The sequence below is a fragment of the Lissotriton vulgaris genome, chromosome 11 (genome assembly GCF_964263255.1).
Source record: "Lissotriton vulgaris chromosome 11, aLisVul1.2, whole genome shotgun sequence".
NCBI lineage: Eukaryota > Metazoa > Chordata > Amphibia > Caudata > Salamandridae > Lissotriton > Lissotriton vulgaris.
In genome coordinates, this window is record NC_141699.1 from 118,902,617 (window position 1) to 118,920,573 (window position 17,957).

General features: G+C 44.9%; 1 protein-coding gene across 1 annotated transcript; it reads right to left on the reverse strand.

Moving 5' to 3' along the window:
• Positions 1 to 5,121: 5,121 nt before the first annotated feature.
• Positions 5,122 to 17,141, reverse strand: LOC147679101 (phospholipase A2, minor isoenzyme-like). The gene is made up of 4 exons (XM_086944713.1): positions 17,089 to 17,141; positions 14,998 to 15,160; positions 8,154 to 8,281; positions 5,122 to 5,553 (listed from the first exon to the last, which is right to left on the reverse strand). Exons 1-4 carry the CDS (start codon positions 17,120 to 17,122, stop codon positions 5,432 to 5,434), a joined length of 447 nt encoding a protein of 148 aa, XP_086800839.1. The 5' UTR covers positions 17,123 to 17,141; the 3' UTR covers positions 5,122 to 5,431.
• Positions 17,142 to 17,957: the final 816 nt, after the last annotated feature.

Below are 17,957 nucleotides of genomic sequence, written 5' to 3' on the forward strand. Positions count from 1 at the left end.
AATTTTCTTAGTTTTATATAGTGCCAACCATGCTTCATTGTAACGCTTTACACATATTGATTATAGTTATACATTGAAGGCAACATCAATAATTTGTACAGACGTTATTAAACCGTCGATGGGCGAATTTTGCAAATCTGGCGTTCACGAATTTTGCGAATTTGCGAACTCGCAATCCGCAAAATTTGCGGATTTTTTTTGTGTTCGCAAGGATTTTTGCCAGTTCGCAAGGATTTCTGCCAGTTCGCGAGGGTTTTGTACCAGTTCGCAATTGCGAACTTACATGTCAGCTCGCAACGGTCGCGATTATGTTGTTTCTACGTCTGGTTCATCATCACAGGTTCCCAGCACCCTCTGTTTCACCCCTGCCACCCTCTGTTTCACCCATGCCACCCTCTGGTACATCAATGCCACCTTCTGGTTCATCATCACTGTAGATTATGGGGGGAAAAAGCAAGCACACCTGCCTGCTTCAACTGACATGAATTAATTTGGGGTTGATTTATTAATGTGTCACTGTTTTAAAATTCCAGTCTGGCACCTGCTTCCTTATCTGTAATTTGCTTTCTGTTGCAGTGCAATTTTTTTTTCCAGGACCTTTGTGGCCTACTTGTAGCTATTCTATGAGCCTGCTGTGAGGGTCAGAGCAGGGTCATACAATTGTTGCAACTAGCAACTGAACTCTGGAGGGGCCCTTGTCAGGAAGCACTACAGGGAATGGTTACTAATGATGAGTTTGAACTTTTGAACCTGCTGAATGCTTTCACTTTTGCAAAACTCGTTTTTCTGCAGAACAGCATTACAGCAACTGTAATGCCCCAAACAAGCTTATATGAGAAAGTTGATTTCTAATCCAAAAGTTATCCAAAGAAAATCAAAAGGCCTGAAATCCCAAAAAGTGCAGGCAAATGTCAACCTGAGGAGTTATTCTGATAAAAATCGTCATTTTCAGAAGGTCTATGCTGCTTGCTAGTAGATTTCTTGTGCAGAATTGCAATTTTTGTAATTTCGCGAGTGCGAGATTGTGGCTGCCCACCGCACCTACATGTTCGCAATTGCGAATTTACACCGCACGCCGCAAAATTGTATCACCAAGAAAAAAAAATTCGCTGCGTGCGAATTTGCGGATTTTCGGTAAATTCGCGACCGTTCGCGGATTGCGAATTTACCGAAAATACGCAAAATCCGCGAGCGGAACGGATTTTCCGCCCATGCTTACTGAGCACCACATCAGTCAATGTGCAATTACGCTTCATGCAGTATTGGATTCGTAGCCAATGGAATCAATAAAATATTTGTCGTTTTGCAGGTGAGGGTAGGCGATTCAGAACAATAAAGATCACAACATGATGACTGTTTCATTAGGTGAGTTACGGGGTGTGTATCTGAATATCGACCCCAGAGTATCGATAGGGCGCAATATCGAGGGCACAATATCGAAAATAAATATTGACACTTAGGTAAGTCTACATTTTCTATACCTAATCCACATTTAGGTACCTATGTGATACATATATCTTCAAGGTATGTAGACGAGTTAGGAATAATACATCTATACTTCGCTATATGCACTTATCTGTTGATGTTTTGGCCCTCTATCTTCTACCTCCGATTTTCTTGTACCACGACATTCCATGGTCAGTTTTCCGCGGTTCAATCAGTGCCTGTCACTGTCAATGTTTTTCTTACAAGCCCCTATGTCTTTATTCCTAGGGAAGCTACCAAGTCTGGCAATGTCCTCTTAGCCTTGCATTCTGACACTAGAGGACAAATATACCTAGGTCAAGGGTCATATTAAATGAACTCGGATCTTACGAGGTTCTGGGTATACAACTGTATCCTTCACACCACCTCTCATGAAGCTGCTGACTAGGGAATAGTTCAACAGTGCATACATTTTATGTGCTTGACCATAATGTGAATAGTATAGCTTCTGGACACAAGCTCCCCTGATCTCCACTAGCCCCAGGGATTACAACGAATAGCTCCAGATGGACAGTGGGTACATTTAAGGAGACATTCGTGGTTGGAGAGTTGGTGTTTGTTTGCTTGTTACTATCCATACTAACTCTTGACAGCAGAGCTTACTGTTCTTTAGTGCCAATAAAAAATGTGTAGCCAATCAGAGGATTTTATCCCCGATATTATTATTAAATAATTCTCACCCGGTATAACATTTATGGGTCAAATATTAGTGATATCTAGCCAGCTCATTAGACTGTGAATTAACTTCAAATATATGAATATGTTTCTCTATCTTCAGACTTTAGAAATCCACTCTAACAAATTCTATACAGTAGTTTAGCACTCATAATCACCACACTAAATTGTACCTTCACATTGTCCTGAAAAGAAAATCCACCCACAGTCATTCAGTAAACATAATAATGTAATTAAGTAGAGTGAATCATCCCACAAACTCAAGGGCATGCAGTTAGCAACTATTGTGAAACTTTCACAAGTTTGTACTAATCCACGTTAGAAGAAGATTACAAGACCTGATGTGCAGAGACTACAACTAGGTAATCTTAGCTTTACCAAACTACTCCCACTCGGATCCCATGGAGTTGCATTCAACTCATCTACAAAGTGCTCCACGGCTTTCCCATGGCTAGTGAGGGCCAGGTAAATACAAATACAATACAATATAATAAAACCCAATATCTGTAGTACTAAGAAACCTCTTCCCAACCACTACAGTAGTAGGTTGTGGGCCAGAGCACTACACTGAGGTGCATCAAAAAAGTGACTCTCCGGTGGCGCAAGGGGCTTGCAAATAAATGAGCCCCAATATCTGTAGTACTCAGAAACCTCTTCCCAACCAAGTAGGAGCCTCAGAAGTAAAGCCCTGGTTTGATAATTAACAAAATCAACTCAGTAACAACCTGAGCCTCCCTCTCGTGTTGAAATTCCACTCTTTGGCTCATAGGTTCTGAAAGCATCCATTGTACCCCCTAAGCCTTCCTTCCTTTATCCGCCCGGCCTTGTGCAGCTCATTATGGAGCTCCGAATGCGAAATCGCCTTTATGGGTTTGTGGGGTTGAAAACTAACCACAATAGACGTACTGGAATATTATATCTGTTTCCTTCAGACCCTATGCTTGTGGTCAATCCGTATGCTCTCAAATGCACTATTGCCCTATTAATGTTTTTTTCAGGGGCTTTGGGGAAGCCTCCCTGAAGATCCATGGAGGAAGTTGTTTTTTTCTGACCTTATTTACTCATTGTTTTCAATCCAGGGTAGGTCTTTATGCCCCACCACTTTCAAAGTTCATCAGATACCACTTCTGGTTTTGCAGCTCCATGAAAGTACTTTGGATCAGTTTATTACTATTTGTTTAACAGCTGTAGAGAAAATCGACAAGCACAAGGAGGTGATCATGAAACAGTACACATGTACATGTGGTTTGACAAGGGGTTGTTGTCCGCGCTGGCACAAATGCACGGGTTTCTGGGAGCTCTACTAGGGTGGCATATCAAAGCTCACAGAGGCTCACTGGTAGCTGATTATAGTATATTTTAGGGTATATGGTAAAGCTATGGAATGACATCTACTGGAAGGGTGTGCACATTGCACTCTGCAGCCCTCAGCCCTAGCTGATGCGAGGTCAGGGGGCAGAAACAATCAGCACATTTTTTTATTCTTGTCTAATGAGATTATTGGTTACTCCAGGGTATATGATGGATTCAGGGCGCAAAACCTTTTCCATTGCTTTTAAAAAATTCATCCGGTGATTGTAAATGTTTGACAGGCATACAATATTGCATGTACTTTTTTGTATCTTCTTTTGTTAAGAATCCCCTTAGGAATTCCATTGGAGGGCAGGGTTTGGGATTAGTCTATTAAGAAGAATACACAAATAGAAAAGAAATTCCATTCTACGCATTATGCAGGGACAAACATCACATTGTGTATTTTAAAGCACTCCTGAATCACAGAATAAATTTTACAGAAGGCACATGCATGGGCGTTTACTATGGGCCCGATTCACAGAACTAACTTAAGACAAAATCCTAAACTTACTACTTTTGTTATTCACAGAAGTTAGGGTTTTGTCTTAAGTTTGTCTTAAGACAAACTTAAGACAGACTTAAGACAAAATCCTAACTTAAGTCTGTCTTAAGTATGTCTTAAGTTTGTCTTAAGACAAACTTAAGACAAATCCTAACTTCTGTGAATACCAAAAATAGTAAGTTTAGGGTTTTTTCTTAAGTTAGTTCTGTGAATCGGGTCCATAGATATTTACTTGAAATGCTTCACCTTACCATATAAAAAAAACCACCACTGGGTCTGGGCTCCCAACAGCACAGCTTGCCACAAGCTATAATGAACAAAAAGAGGTGCACGGTCGGTGTTTGTTTGTAATGGTATGAGTGAGGAATGGTTGAAGGCTTGAATGACGATTTTTGACATGTATATTTGAAATGTATTTTTGTTATTGTAAATGTTTGTTGTGTACATAAGGTCTTAACAAATGTAAATTTGGAAAATTTAAATACCAAATTGAAGAGTATTAAACTAAACACTCAAGTAAATTAAAGAATTATAAATAGAAACACAAAACATAGCGTTTCATTCAGATGTTTTGAAAACATTTTGGGGTAAGTGAGTAGCGGCACATGCACCTCACCTTACCATACAACATTCCTTTAAAGCCAGACTTATTGGCATTGACAATGCTTGTTTTCTTGTGGTGAGCAGGTGCTAATGGTGTCTTCATTCAGTCTGTTGTAGGCTTTTGATAGCTTTGACCACTGTCTTTGGTCAAAGCCCCTCATTAAGCAGCTTTGAGCCTCACCTAATATCTCATGTGCTCCCCATCATCTACAAATAACCACAATACCTACCTTCGTCCTTGGCCAACCCATGTCATGCTCAGACAAGATCATGTACAGCCCATGGACCACTGCCACCACTCCCCCATCACCCTCACTTGACTGTACTTCATCACCCTGCTTGTGCATGGGCATCACTATTAACTACACGTGTGCATGCGAAACTCACCATGAGTCCATTGCACTTGTGTCTGTCGATTAAAGCATTTGCATGATTTGCTTCAGTGGATGCCCGTAGAGGTGGAAGTAGACGCAGAGCAACAAATCAATGACATTGAGCGAAAGTTGTGAAACATGTTTATTAAATGTACAAGCATGCAAATACGTTAAATAAAGGACTATTGGCTCCAGTAATGCACTGTTGTAAGGACATACAATGAACAGATATGAACAAAACCATATTCCTGTGAAGAGTTTTTGTAAGTTACCAACTGAAGCATGTGAACCCAGCTCCATCAATGGATGGAAGTCTTCCTCCAGCTACTGTATACATCATAGACTGTTCTGGAATTTGGTGGCCCCATTGCTTAGACAAGTCATGAGCCTTAAGGCATAGGGGGCATTATCTCAGGCGGGTCCTGATCCTCGAAAGACCTTACTTGCAGTATTTTTTTACATCCACGTTTTTGTACTCGGGGTTGTACTTAGACCTGGAGAAGCAGATGGCGGCAGTGCGGTCGCACTCACAGATAAATGCTTCGCAAGGGTTGTTTTTACCTAGAGAAAGAAGAGAAGTTTGTGTTAAAAGTTGTGTCCTATCTGAGAAAGCGGTAAACATTGGCAGAATAGGGTGCATGTGAGGGAAATTGGGACTGTCGTTGGCCTGTGCCAGAACAACAATCTCTCTGGACTTGAATCAGTGGTCCATACCTGAATATTACACTCTTCTGACTCTCAAGACTTTACAGAGTTTGGTTGCATGGCTGCTGCTTACTGCTGGGAGTTTTAATCATCCCCTTTAAAGAGTGTACAACCTGGCTAGGGTCCACCATGCACTTAGCTCCTGTGAATTATACTAGGCACAGTTATGCTGAACACAGGACAACTGGACGGTTCTGCTCTCCATCCTTGTTTGTGATTTATCCCAAATGGAAAAAGGAACATCAAGGGGCAGATTTATGAGGCCCTTGCGCCACATTTACGCCGCTGTTGCGTCACGCAAGGCGGCGTAAACGTGGCGCATCCCTACGAACGATTTACAACGTGGCGCATCTAGGCAGATGCGTCACGTTGTAAAGCCCTGCGCCGCTTGTGGGCGTTCCGGCGCAGGGTGGGCGTTCCGGGGCAGGTGCGCCTCGCAAAAGTGGCTGATTGAAATCTATGAGATTTCACTCAGTCACTTTTAAGCCAATGCTGCGTCAAAGCCCTGCGCCTGCTTGAAGCAGGCGTAGGTCTTGACGCAACATTATTAAAATGGGGCACCCCGAGCCTTGCTGGAGCTGCGTCGCGTTTGCGACGCAACTCCAGCAATGCGACACATTTCCGGCACAGATGCGTCACGCATCTGTGCCGTTTTTGCACCATGGTGCGCCGCATTATAAATGCGGCGCACCATGGGTGGCGCAGCTGTAGCGCACTGTGGCGCATGTTAACTGGCGCATCCCTCGGGATGCGCCAGTTAACATAAATCTGCCCCCAAGTATTTAGGGGCATATTTACAAACCCCTTGTGGCACTGGTACGTCACTTTTTTTGACGCACTGGCGGCGCACTGTGGTGCTCCATATTTACAAGGCCATGTAAAGCCACCCTGCGTGGATTTTTGTGTCCTTGTAAATACGCCCCCTTTTCAAGCAGCACTCTTTGTGAAAGGGGCATTCCATTGGTGTTACTGAGGCCGTTTCTACGCAACACCAATGGACTCTGCCGTATTCCCAGATTTACAATATTGCGTAAATCTGGAAATGTGTTAAAATCCTATGCCTCCCGAGGGGAGGTGTAAGGATACAGCACGCATAGATAGAGGAAAACACCTAACATGATTGTTTTTGTGCAGGATGGTGTCCCTTCCTACACAAAAAATATCTCCGCTAAAACGCAGACACCCTTGCACCATGGCGCAAAGGTGCCTGCATTGGCGCATGGCAGCCTATTACACGCCAGCTCAGGGGAAAGTACAGGGATGTGACATATTGTTGTAAATATGATATGCATACCAGTGCTTTGAAAGTGATGCAGCCAAATGACTTGCAGTGCGACGCTGTGTCACTTTCTTGTAAATATGCCCTTAATGTTTAGCAATACTTTCTTACCTGTCACCGATACCCCATCATTGCAAACTGTCACTGTATGCAGAGATCACTTATTCTAAAGCAATGAGCGTCACGAAGTGTAAAGTGTGTAAACGATGAGCTGTATTATGGATGTAGTCAAAAGAATATGGTAATATGTTTATGATGCTATAAAACTCAAATAATAAAGTTTAAAAAAAAGTTTAGCAATGCTTGGGTTCCCATTATCAGGGACCACATTCAAAATTACTGCTAGCTGGCCTAGTTAATGCACAGTTATACGTTTTTTGGAGCATGAAACCAGGAATATTTCTATATGATGTACTAGTGTACCATACGTTCAATTCCATGTTTGAGAGAGAGAGAGAGACTGACTGAGGGGCACATTTACAAGGGCATTGCTCCACAGGACGTCACTTTTAGCAACGTTCCTGTGGCCCAATTCCCTGCCCATATTTACAAAGTGTTGTTAAGCCACTTTTTGTGGCTTCACCCTGCTCTGTAATTATGGTACCATTTAACGCAGGTATCTGTGGGTGTTGCTGTGGGGGTTCCACCGCGGCACCCATGGGTTTTTAACGCTGCCCCAGATTTACAAGAATGTGTAAATCTGAGGCAGTGACAAAATCTAATGCCGTGCGGGAGCAGCGTAAGAATGGCGCAACAAGGAAAATACTTTTATTTCTCTTCGTTTTTTGCAAAATGCCATGAATGATTGTTTATGTGCAGGAAGGCATCACTGCCTGCACATAAACAATCATTAAATAATGATGATTTTCTACTTCCACGTGTGCTGCATTGTGCAGCACAGATAGAAGTAACAAATCACCATTATTGATTGTTTATGTGCATGAAGGGACAACTTCCTAGACATAAACAATCATTCCCTGCAACGCAGGCACCTTTAACATAGGTGCTTGGCAGCTAACTTTAGCGCCAGCGCTGGGGAGCTCTGTATTGTAGAAATACGATGAATCCCTGCTTTTTAGAAATGTCGGAGTTCTGCGCTCCGACATTTCCTTGTACAGATACCCCTAAGTGACGGAGAACCAGAAGTTGGGCAGTAAACAGAGCCCAGTGTACATACTGCTGCAAGTGATGCTGGTCCCAGAGCATGAATAAGTGTAGTTCTCGGTGTAGGGGTTGTCACCGATGCCTCTGCAGCTGGGGTGGCTCATAGCTTGACCGTAGCAGTCATCATGGACGTAACAGCATCTGTAAGAGAAGGAAAGAAACATTTGTTCATATGAGATCATAGCAAATTGCGGGATGTTATGTTATGATATGTTATAAATCCTTGTAAAGCACATGGCTGCCCCATCAACGGGGCATTCCAGCACTAAGACTGACAGGACCATGGAGCAAAGGTTCCAACTAAAGGTTCGAGAAAAGCCACGTTTGAATAACTTTTCTGACGGCCCATTGGTCTTGCGTGCCCGAGCAGCAAGAGGGATAAAATTCCATAGGACGGTGCCATGGCCCTGAAAGAGCATCCCACTGCTCTTAGCCTGCGCACCCGGGGGACACAGGCCAGATGCAGATCCGCGTAGCACAGGGCTCGAGCCGGTACATAAGGCAAGCACAGCCCGTACAGGATTTGCGGGCCTTGGCCATGCAAGATCTTGTGCATAGTAGAGAGTGTCTACGGCAGCCTGTGAAACCGGCGAAGAAGGTCTGAAGCATGGTAATGCTTAGGTAGTGCAAAAAGCATACGGGCAGCCACGTTCTGCGCCTATTGAAGTCTTTTGGTCATGGCTTTATTCACGCCAAGTAAGAGTCCATTGCAGTAGTCTAGTCGGGACTGTACAGTAGATTGGACAATCATTTGACGGATGGATGCATAGAAGAATCCCACAATGGTTTCAGGCCACATAAGAGGCGAAGCAAGTGCCTGCCACTATTTTGGCTTGACTTTCAAATGAGAGGGCACTGTCCATCAGAACTTAACCACGGTTTTCGGTTGGGTAGGGGTACCCAGGGTTGTAGGCCACCATTGGTTGTTCCATCGATGGGCATCGCAGCCCACCAGGAGCACCTCTGACTTGGTGGAGTTCATTTGCAAGTAGTTATCTACCATCCAGTCAGATATGGCCATAAGATCATCTTAAAATTTAGCTTGGTCCTGTTTGGAGTTATTGCAGAGAGTGAATACCAGTTGGGTATCATCGGAGTATGATACCATGTCGATGTTCCGTGCTTTGGCCAGAATGGCCAGGGGCGAGCATAAACATTGAATAGGGTTGAGCTTATTGCAGTACCCTGGATAACACCACATCCGAGAGGGTGGACGCTGGAAGAAAAAAGGGGTAGCAGAGACCTGAAAGGAACGATCGGCCAGAAAAGACGCAAACCAGGCCAGCACCTTGCCCTTGACCCCAATCTCCTCTAACTTTTGTGACATAATCCTATGGGAGGCCGTGTCAAAGGCCGCACTGAGGTCCAACAAAATCAGTGCTGAGGTTTTGTCCTCATCCAGAGTGGCCCGTAGCTGCTCGGTGACTGCAAGCAGTGCAGATTCAGTGCTATGTCTCGGCCGAAAACCCTTTTGTGACCTGTCCAGGATAGGTCACACAATGATTAAGTTACAATCAAGAGATTGAATTACAACAGTGTTAAGCTCTCTACAAGATTAGAGATATTCTAATCTATACATGAAGATTGATTCCTATTGACCAATGGCGTACAATCTAGGACAAGGAGGCTTGCATACATGCTATTTTTTCAGTATAGCTAGCTAATGAATTTGCATACTTTGGGGTCTATTCACAAACTTCACTTCATTAGTTTGGTTCCATCAATGTGAATGAAATTAAACCTACACCTCAGAAGAGGCAATGAGATAATGGGTGCACACTTTCAGGCTGCCTAGTCCTTCCTCTCTTTGAGAGCCATTACATTCAACTCAGATCAGTATTTAATTTTCTACAACATTTTCCTTGCCTTTAGATCAGCACTTGAGGAGGAGAGGAAGCAACCTAATTTGCAGTGCTTAATTAGTAAAAACAAAAGTGTCAGGGTCCTCATCAAGGACCCTTGTCAGGAGGCCACTGCAGCTTGCACAACCCATTGCCACTTGCAAATGCTCCCAATGACAACTACTAGTAACCATCACAGTACTACAAGCGTGACAATTCAGACTATTTCAGGCCCCCAGAGCTATAAAAATGGCTTAGGGCCCGATTCACAGAACTAACTTAAGACAAAATCCTAAACTTACTACTCTTGGTATTCACAAAAGATAGGATTTTGTCTTAAGACAAACTTAAGACAAAATCCTAACTTCTGTGAATACCAAAAGTAGTAAGTTTAGGATTTTGTCTTAAGTTAGTTCTGTGAATCGGGCCCTTAGGCGGCAGGTGCTCCCCACTTTTAATCAGGCCCCCCTCCCCCCAGGATATCACAATTTCGCGATTTGCAAAAAACTGCAAAATTGGGACTTTTGTTAAAATCCTAAGATTTTTACAAAAGTGCCCCTAAAATTTGTGTTCATTAAAAAAATCATGGGCTTCACGCTCTCTTTAATTGCTTTCCGCTCGCTAAGCCAGTGAATGGAAGGTGAACAACAGACTAGCAGTCAGCAGACAGCAGAGATTTTAACTTTCTCTGTCACCTTCCTTTCAAATGGACACAGTGGCGTAGCTAGACCGTTGCCACACGTGGCGGTTCCTGTGCTGCCCGCCCCGCAGAAGCTGTATGTAAGAGAAGGGGGTGCTGATGATTCCTGCAATGGCAGCCCCGCAATGCCCGCAGATAAGAGTGGGGAGCTGTCGTCCCCAAAACTTGTGTCACCTGGGATGGACCACCCCCCCTGCTATGCCACTGAATGGACAAAAGCCCCCTCCTGTGCAATTAGTCTGCAGCCCTTCTCACACGTTTCAGTGTGCCCCCTGAGGACTGCAGGCTGTTGAAAGGCACTTCCCCCCCCCCACCCTCCACTGCACTCCTCTCCCTTGGTCCCCTCTATTTTTTGTCACTTCCCAACCCCCCTCATCTCCTCTTTTTTTTGTGTGCATTTGTTTTGCCACCAACCTCTGCTGCCCTCCACCACCACGCCCCCCAGGGGCGGCCTTAGGCATGTGCAAGCTGTGCACCTGCACAGGGCCACCAAACTCCAGGGGCCACCACACCAATATATATCCTTAATATAATAATCCTCTGAGGATGGATACATATTTGCATGATGGCCCCTGGCAGGGATTTGGCGGCCTCCAGCTCTGTTCCACTTCCAAACACCTTCCTGAGCTGGGGGGGGCGTGGGAGGGGGGGACTCCACCCCACCCGGACCCCTCTTCCGGGGCCTCCTACCTACGCTCCCTGCCTAGGGCCACCATGAGCCTAGAGCCGCCCCTGACCCCCCCCCACCCGCCCCCCCATACAGAATACGGCAGGGAATGTAGGTTGTCTGATGACAGAAAAAGGCGGTTTCCTATTGTAATCTGCTCTCTTTAGTATCAGACATCTTCTTTGTGGCCCTATGCTGCTGGAGACTCTGCAAGTTTACAGATTGAATTTGTGACATAGCATAGTCTCCAGCAGTGACAGAACACAGGCCTTGCAGTATTTTTGTGGGAGGCACATTTTTGCCCACATCAAAATTACTGTGAATTTTGCGGTTTTGGGACACACATTTGCCTTTTTTATGTCTCACAATTTGCCATCCAAAACTGGAAAATCCTGGGGGGTCTGTTTAATGTATATTGAATGAATAAATAACTATTGTGTTCATCTGGAAAGCAGACAAACAGAGCCACCATGTGGCAGGCTGTCATTAAGTGCCGTTATTAACAATTAAGTGCTGGGGCCGAGCACCGGAAACCACAGGCTCAAATTAACCACTGCTTTATATTGTAAGATAAGAGTGGTTTGGTTTTCTTATGAAGACCCCTTGAATTTTATATTTCTACTACTGCCTATGGGTACAAACTAGAGCTGCTCTCTTTTTTGCAAACTTGAGGCCCAGGACCACATAAAGCGTGGTAGGATGATGCTAATTTTAGGGTTTGTTTTTGAGAAGTGCTTATTTGATTTTATTTAAGCTTGGTTTTGGGAAGTGCCAACTTTGGGCTTGGTTTTGGAAAGTGCCAACTTTGGGCTTGGTTTTGGAAAGTGCTAATTTTAGGCTTGGTTTTGGGAAGTGCTAATTTTAGGTGAGGTTTGTGCCATGGTTTTGGGCAGAATGGGTATTTTATCACCTTTGACAGATCATTATCAAGCTTTGCTATAAACTTTTGTTCTATTTCCTTCTTGCTTTCCTTATTAGTACAGTTGATTCAGGGACACTTTCTACATTTCAATTGCTTCTTTTGTGGGTTACAGGTACTTGGATTACAAGCTGTTAGTGACAATAATGCAGGCTGTAATGCAGCCTGGGTGGAGAACATGCAAAGTGAGCCTTTTTGGCCGGCCCGAGTGCTGAAGCAGGAAAAAATAAAATGCTAAAAATGAGTTATTATCAGTTTATTTTTCCTTTATTTACACTGCTTAGCGGAGGAGCCGCCACTGGCTTAAAACATTAGTATACGCCCATTACACCCAGTGAAAGGTTCACTGCACAATGGGCAATGGAAGCCCTCTCTGGTCACTCAAAGACATGTGATGCACTCTCCTACATCCAGCCCTACCAGACTTGCCTAGCACTGTTTGCAATACACTTGCGTGTACTTGCAGAGCCGCGTCTATCTTTTGGAGTGCATCCAGGCTGTTAGGGGAAAATGTTTTGAGGAAGAGGTTTGATCAATTGAGGTTCATTTTAAAACGAATCAACAACTTTTCGATATCAGTTTGCTAAGTATTTTAGGAAATGTGACCAAATCTGAGTGAAATGAGCAATGCTACGATCTCAAGATGGAAAATTCCATCGGCAAATGCTAATTGCCGAAATTCAAATTTAGAAAAAAAAGATTAAATATTGTGTGTTTTTAACTTTAGAAAAACAATCTGCTTTCTTGAAAAAAAATGGAGGACTTGGCTTTGTTTTGAACAAGACCTTCAACAGTTTTGGAGAGTCTGATACATTTAAGTAGTGGACTCACCCCTTCTGGCTGTAGTCGTAGAACTGCCTCGGTGTGTTTCTATTTAAAGTTCTTTAATCACTCTTGCTTTTGTCAATAGACTAAAAGAAGAAAAACACACTTTCATAATGGCATGTAAATATATGCTATCTTTTGTATTCCTTTGCTTATCTCCTGTGTAAAACGTTAATAGATTTGGGCTTAAGTTACTCATGAGAGCAGGGCGTCCTCAGACCATCTGCCAAAAATCACAGGAAGTGTCCCATCATATAGAGGTGGGGGAAACCCTTTGTTTCTGATGGTGACGTCATAGCTAGTTCTGTTAACATAACCCCTTTCAGAGGTGTCCAGCTGCCACAAGGCCACTGCTGAATGGCACTGGAAATTCTCCATATTTACGATGGGGCTTCTGGTACTGTGTTTTACTACCCAAGACCACTTTGTAGAGCTTTGCGATGCAGGGTATGGCAATCCCAAGCAAAAAACACACCCAGCGGAGGCTCCTCCACTAGGGTAGAGGAGCGTCGTCCCACTGCTTTCTCGCATCAGTTTGGTTACAGGCAGGCGGGCGGGGCAGCTCTGAGAGCAGGGGGGGGGGGAGTGGTGTGCTTGCCCACTCCAGAGTGCGCAAAGACTGTTTGTTCGGCCCCCTGGGGTCGCCCAAACTAGTCATTTGCACTCTGCCCTTCTCCATGAAGGCTGAAATGCAACCTAAGTGGATAAAAAGGCCTCTTCATAAGCCCCCGCCTGGGCGGCGTCCCGACCAATCACAACGCTGCTTGCAGCATTGTGGTTGGCTTAGGGAAGGGAGGGAGCCTGGCTGCCTGCTTCCTGTTCCTGGAGAGAAGAAGAGCAGAGAAGATGCGAGACCCCACTGTCGGAAAGGTACGTTTAATTAAATGTACTTTATATTAAATGAAACCCCCCACGAGTCCCCCCATCCAGCATCACAGCCCTTCCCCTAGTGTGACCCCCCCCCTCCTCCCAGGGTGACCCCACGTGAACCCTCCTCCACCTCCAACCGCGAGTCATGCCAGCCGTGACTAAACACCATCAAAGTCACCAAGCAACTGAGAAAAAACATTTGCCAAATCTTCTCAGAAACAAAGCCACCACTTTTTTTTAAAAGGAAAAAATGCCGACTGGTTCACCATTCCAGCATGATATGGCAGAACAGCCTGCAATGACCATTCTCAGTCACAGCCAGCAAAATCCAGTCTGACCCATTGGGAATCTCTAATACGGTGGATGTGCTGTAGCGTGGCTGGTGGAAAGAAGGACTTCAGCCATCACAAGAGCTCTGCAGCCCTCCTGACAGGGTCTAAATTCCTCTCTAATAATCCAGGTGTCTCAGATGCCAAACTTGGCTGCAGACCCCATCCAGTGCTTAATTTGTATAAAACATAAATGCCAGGGCCCTCGCCTGGAAGTTAGTGCAGCGTGCACCACCCATTGCCCCTTCCAGCTCTGCCAATGAAAGTGCCAACAGAACTAATAATCATCACACTTTACAAGTCTAACAATTCAGGCCATTCCAGACCCCAAAGCTATAAGAATGTCTTTGGTGGCAGGTATTAGTCATGTTTAATGTATATTGAATTAATAAACAACTGTTGTGCTCATCTCTAAATTAGACAGACAGTGCCACCATGTGGCAGACTAACAGAAGTGCTTGTGTTTACAATTATGTGCCAGTACCAGCACCAAAAACCACCGGCTCAAGTGAAACATTGATCCCATCGAGAGAACTAGAGTGAGAGAAGAGAAGGAAAGCGGGGACAGAGGGAAACGAGGAAAGGAGAGGATGCCTAAGAAAAAGAGGAGAGATAGTCAGGTGAAGTTGGTTCAGGAGAGATCTATGGAAAGAGATAAGCAGCAGAAAGGTAACTCTCTTGGAGAGCAGAGGATGCTCTTACTCACCTGTCTAGGTCATCGAGTGGAGTCCCGCTGCCTCCGTAGCCGCAGAAACAGCCGTAGTCGTTGTAGTCCAGTAGAGGGTTGCTGGAGGGGATGGCGCACTTTATCATGTTCCTAAAATTCAATAGTGAATTCAGATCTGGGTCGAGATGTTTTGCAGAGGCCACTGCAGAGGAAGAAGAGGGCTCATGTCAAGTATCTAGAATGTCATCAGCAGTACGAGGAAATGAAATTTGTAGACCTTAGAGTTCAGCACGAGGAAAGGGGGATGGGGTCTGGGAGTGCAGCACAAGAAAGGTAAGATGTAAGCCAGTCTAAAAGTGCAGCGTCATGTAAAGGAAGATGTGGGCCTCGGAGTGCAGAAGCCAAAGCTATATGAGTCTACAGGTAGATCAAGAAATTGGAGCATGGGGCAGTGGCACTTAAGATCTGGTATCTTTGGGGACAATTAAGCATGGCCAACTCCACCCAAGCCCTGCTGATCTTCCGGAGGCACTGAGCTGTCAGGAAAAACTCAGTCACGGCCGGTGGTGGGAGTACCTGCCGGGCGGTGACGTGGGGAGGGGGAGGGGCAGGGTGGGGGTTAGTAATGTATGGATTACAGAGTTTAACAGGTAAGTAAACATATAAATAAATAAAACGAATTTTGTTACGTGCACTGCATCGCATTTGGTGATGCAGTGCACGTAACGACACGTCACCGCCCGGCAGGTACTCCCACCACCGGCCGCGACTGGAAATACTCTCTTTTTTATTGTGTAGTTTGCCTCCAGGTGTGAGAAGCATCTCTACAATAAAGTCCAAAATGAATGGGACATCAGAGGACCCCTCTGTACCAAGAAATCTGCAGGGTTAATGAGTGTAATCAGTCTTGCACACATGGGCGCATGTTTTATCACCCATTATTAAAGACCTTCATTGCACTCAGTTATATCATGATGCAAGGGTGGCAGCTTTTTTAGCACCAGAGCAAGGGAAAATACAGGGGTGCTTCATATTCTTGTGAATACGGTGCATCCCTTTGTTTTTTAAATGATACAGAACGGCACCGCTAAATTGCTTGCAGCGCCGTGCTGTGCCATTTCTTTGTGAATATGCCCCACTGTGCTTTTAAACTAAAATGGTATCTCCCTGGTAAGACTGGATCATAAACTAAAACACCATCGCTGGTGAGACTATGCCATAAGCTAACGACACCTCACTGATGAGACTGTGCCATAAGCTAAGGACACCTCACTGATGAGACTGTGCCATAAGCTAAGGACACCTCACTGATGAGACTGTGCCATAAGCTAATGACACCTCACTGATGAGACTGTGCCATAAGCTAAGGACACCTCACTGATGAGACTGTGCCATAAGCTAAGGACACCTCACTGATGAGACTGTGCCATAAGCTAAGGACACCTCGCTGATGAGACTGTGCCATAAGCTAAGGACACCTCACTGATGAGACTGTGCTATAAGCTAGTGACACCTCACTGATGAGACTGTGCCATAAGCTAAGGACACCTTACTGATGAGACTGTGCCATAAGCTAAGGACACCTCGCTGATGAGACTGTGCCATAAGCTAAGGACACCTCACTGATGAGATTGTGCCATGCACTATGAACATTTCACTGTTAAGACAGTGAAATGAGCTGATAAACTAATGAGCTATGAACTGCACCCTGTAGAGGTAGTGTGGCTAATCTATAAGAGCAGCTTCCTGAGAGTCTGTCGAAAGTGAAGGCACTAGGTGCACCTCGCTTATGAGACAGCGGCATCGCCTAAGGGAATCTCTCTGGTGATGCTGCACCTTCCTAATGGTGAAGGAGGGTCTGTGGGCCCTGCTCAATGGCTGTAGCAGCCTCTGCTTGTAGGACTTTAGAAGGTGGGTGATGCCTTGGACTGCCTCAACCCTTCTGCGCCGCTGTCACTCCTAATGGGAAACCAGCACAGCCATCAATTTACTGCTCGTAAGCTCAAGAGTCATACACAGAGATGGAGGCTTCTATGAAACACCAAGGAAGGTAGAGTAGAGATGCCCTACGCATATAGCATCCCCATGAAGAGAGCGCTGTGCCAGGAGGAGAGCTGGAGACTGCATTACCTGCCAGGAGTAGGGCGGCTAAGAGCAGCTTCATGGTGAGGGTGTCTTGGGTGTTCCAGCAGGAAACTGAAGGGGTCCCTCCAACCAGCCTATTTATTCCCTAACACTGACTGACCTTCATTTCAGCTCTAGATAATATTTACATTTTTAGTTTTTTCCGCTCCTCATCTGGCATTTGCAATGTTCCTGTTTTTGTTGATAGGCATGTGGGCTGAGCCTTCAACACATGGGAAAATCTTGTCCTTGGGGAAGGGTTTGACATCTGGAGTCTTTCCAGGAATTAACATTCCTCTCATTTGGCAGTCACCACACTCTGAATTTACTGTTCAGGGTCTCACATTGTTGGAGCTGTCTCTTCATAGAATTTCTCTCCACTGTGGTTACTTTTGACTGTATGTGTCACTTTCATGTCTGGTACAATAACTCCCATCCAAACAAAGACCAATCTCTGGGTCTTGCAAACAAATTGGCACCTATAGTAAGCATTAGCAGTTCATGCAGCAGGGAACCATGAAAGGAAGTGGTGGAACAGGATGAACACTTATTTATTTATTTATATGCTTATATAGCGCTGGACTCGACCCCGAAGGGGTATCTCCGGACTTGGTTCACCATAGCGGCGCCGTAGGATTATTTAAGTGTCTGCTGATCAGTCCGTTAGTACATTAGGGTATCGGAGACATTTCTTCTGCTGCCCTTACAGAATACCGACCACCATATTTACAGATCTCCACCAGGCAGATAGAGATTTCTATGCATTCAGAAGAGCCGCTGTTACCCCAGGACCACCTCCAACCGCCATCTACCAGGGTCAAAACAGTGGTACTGGCAGACTAACGGAGTCGCTCACACCAGTTGTGGATGCCATC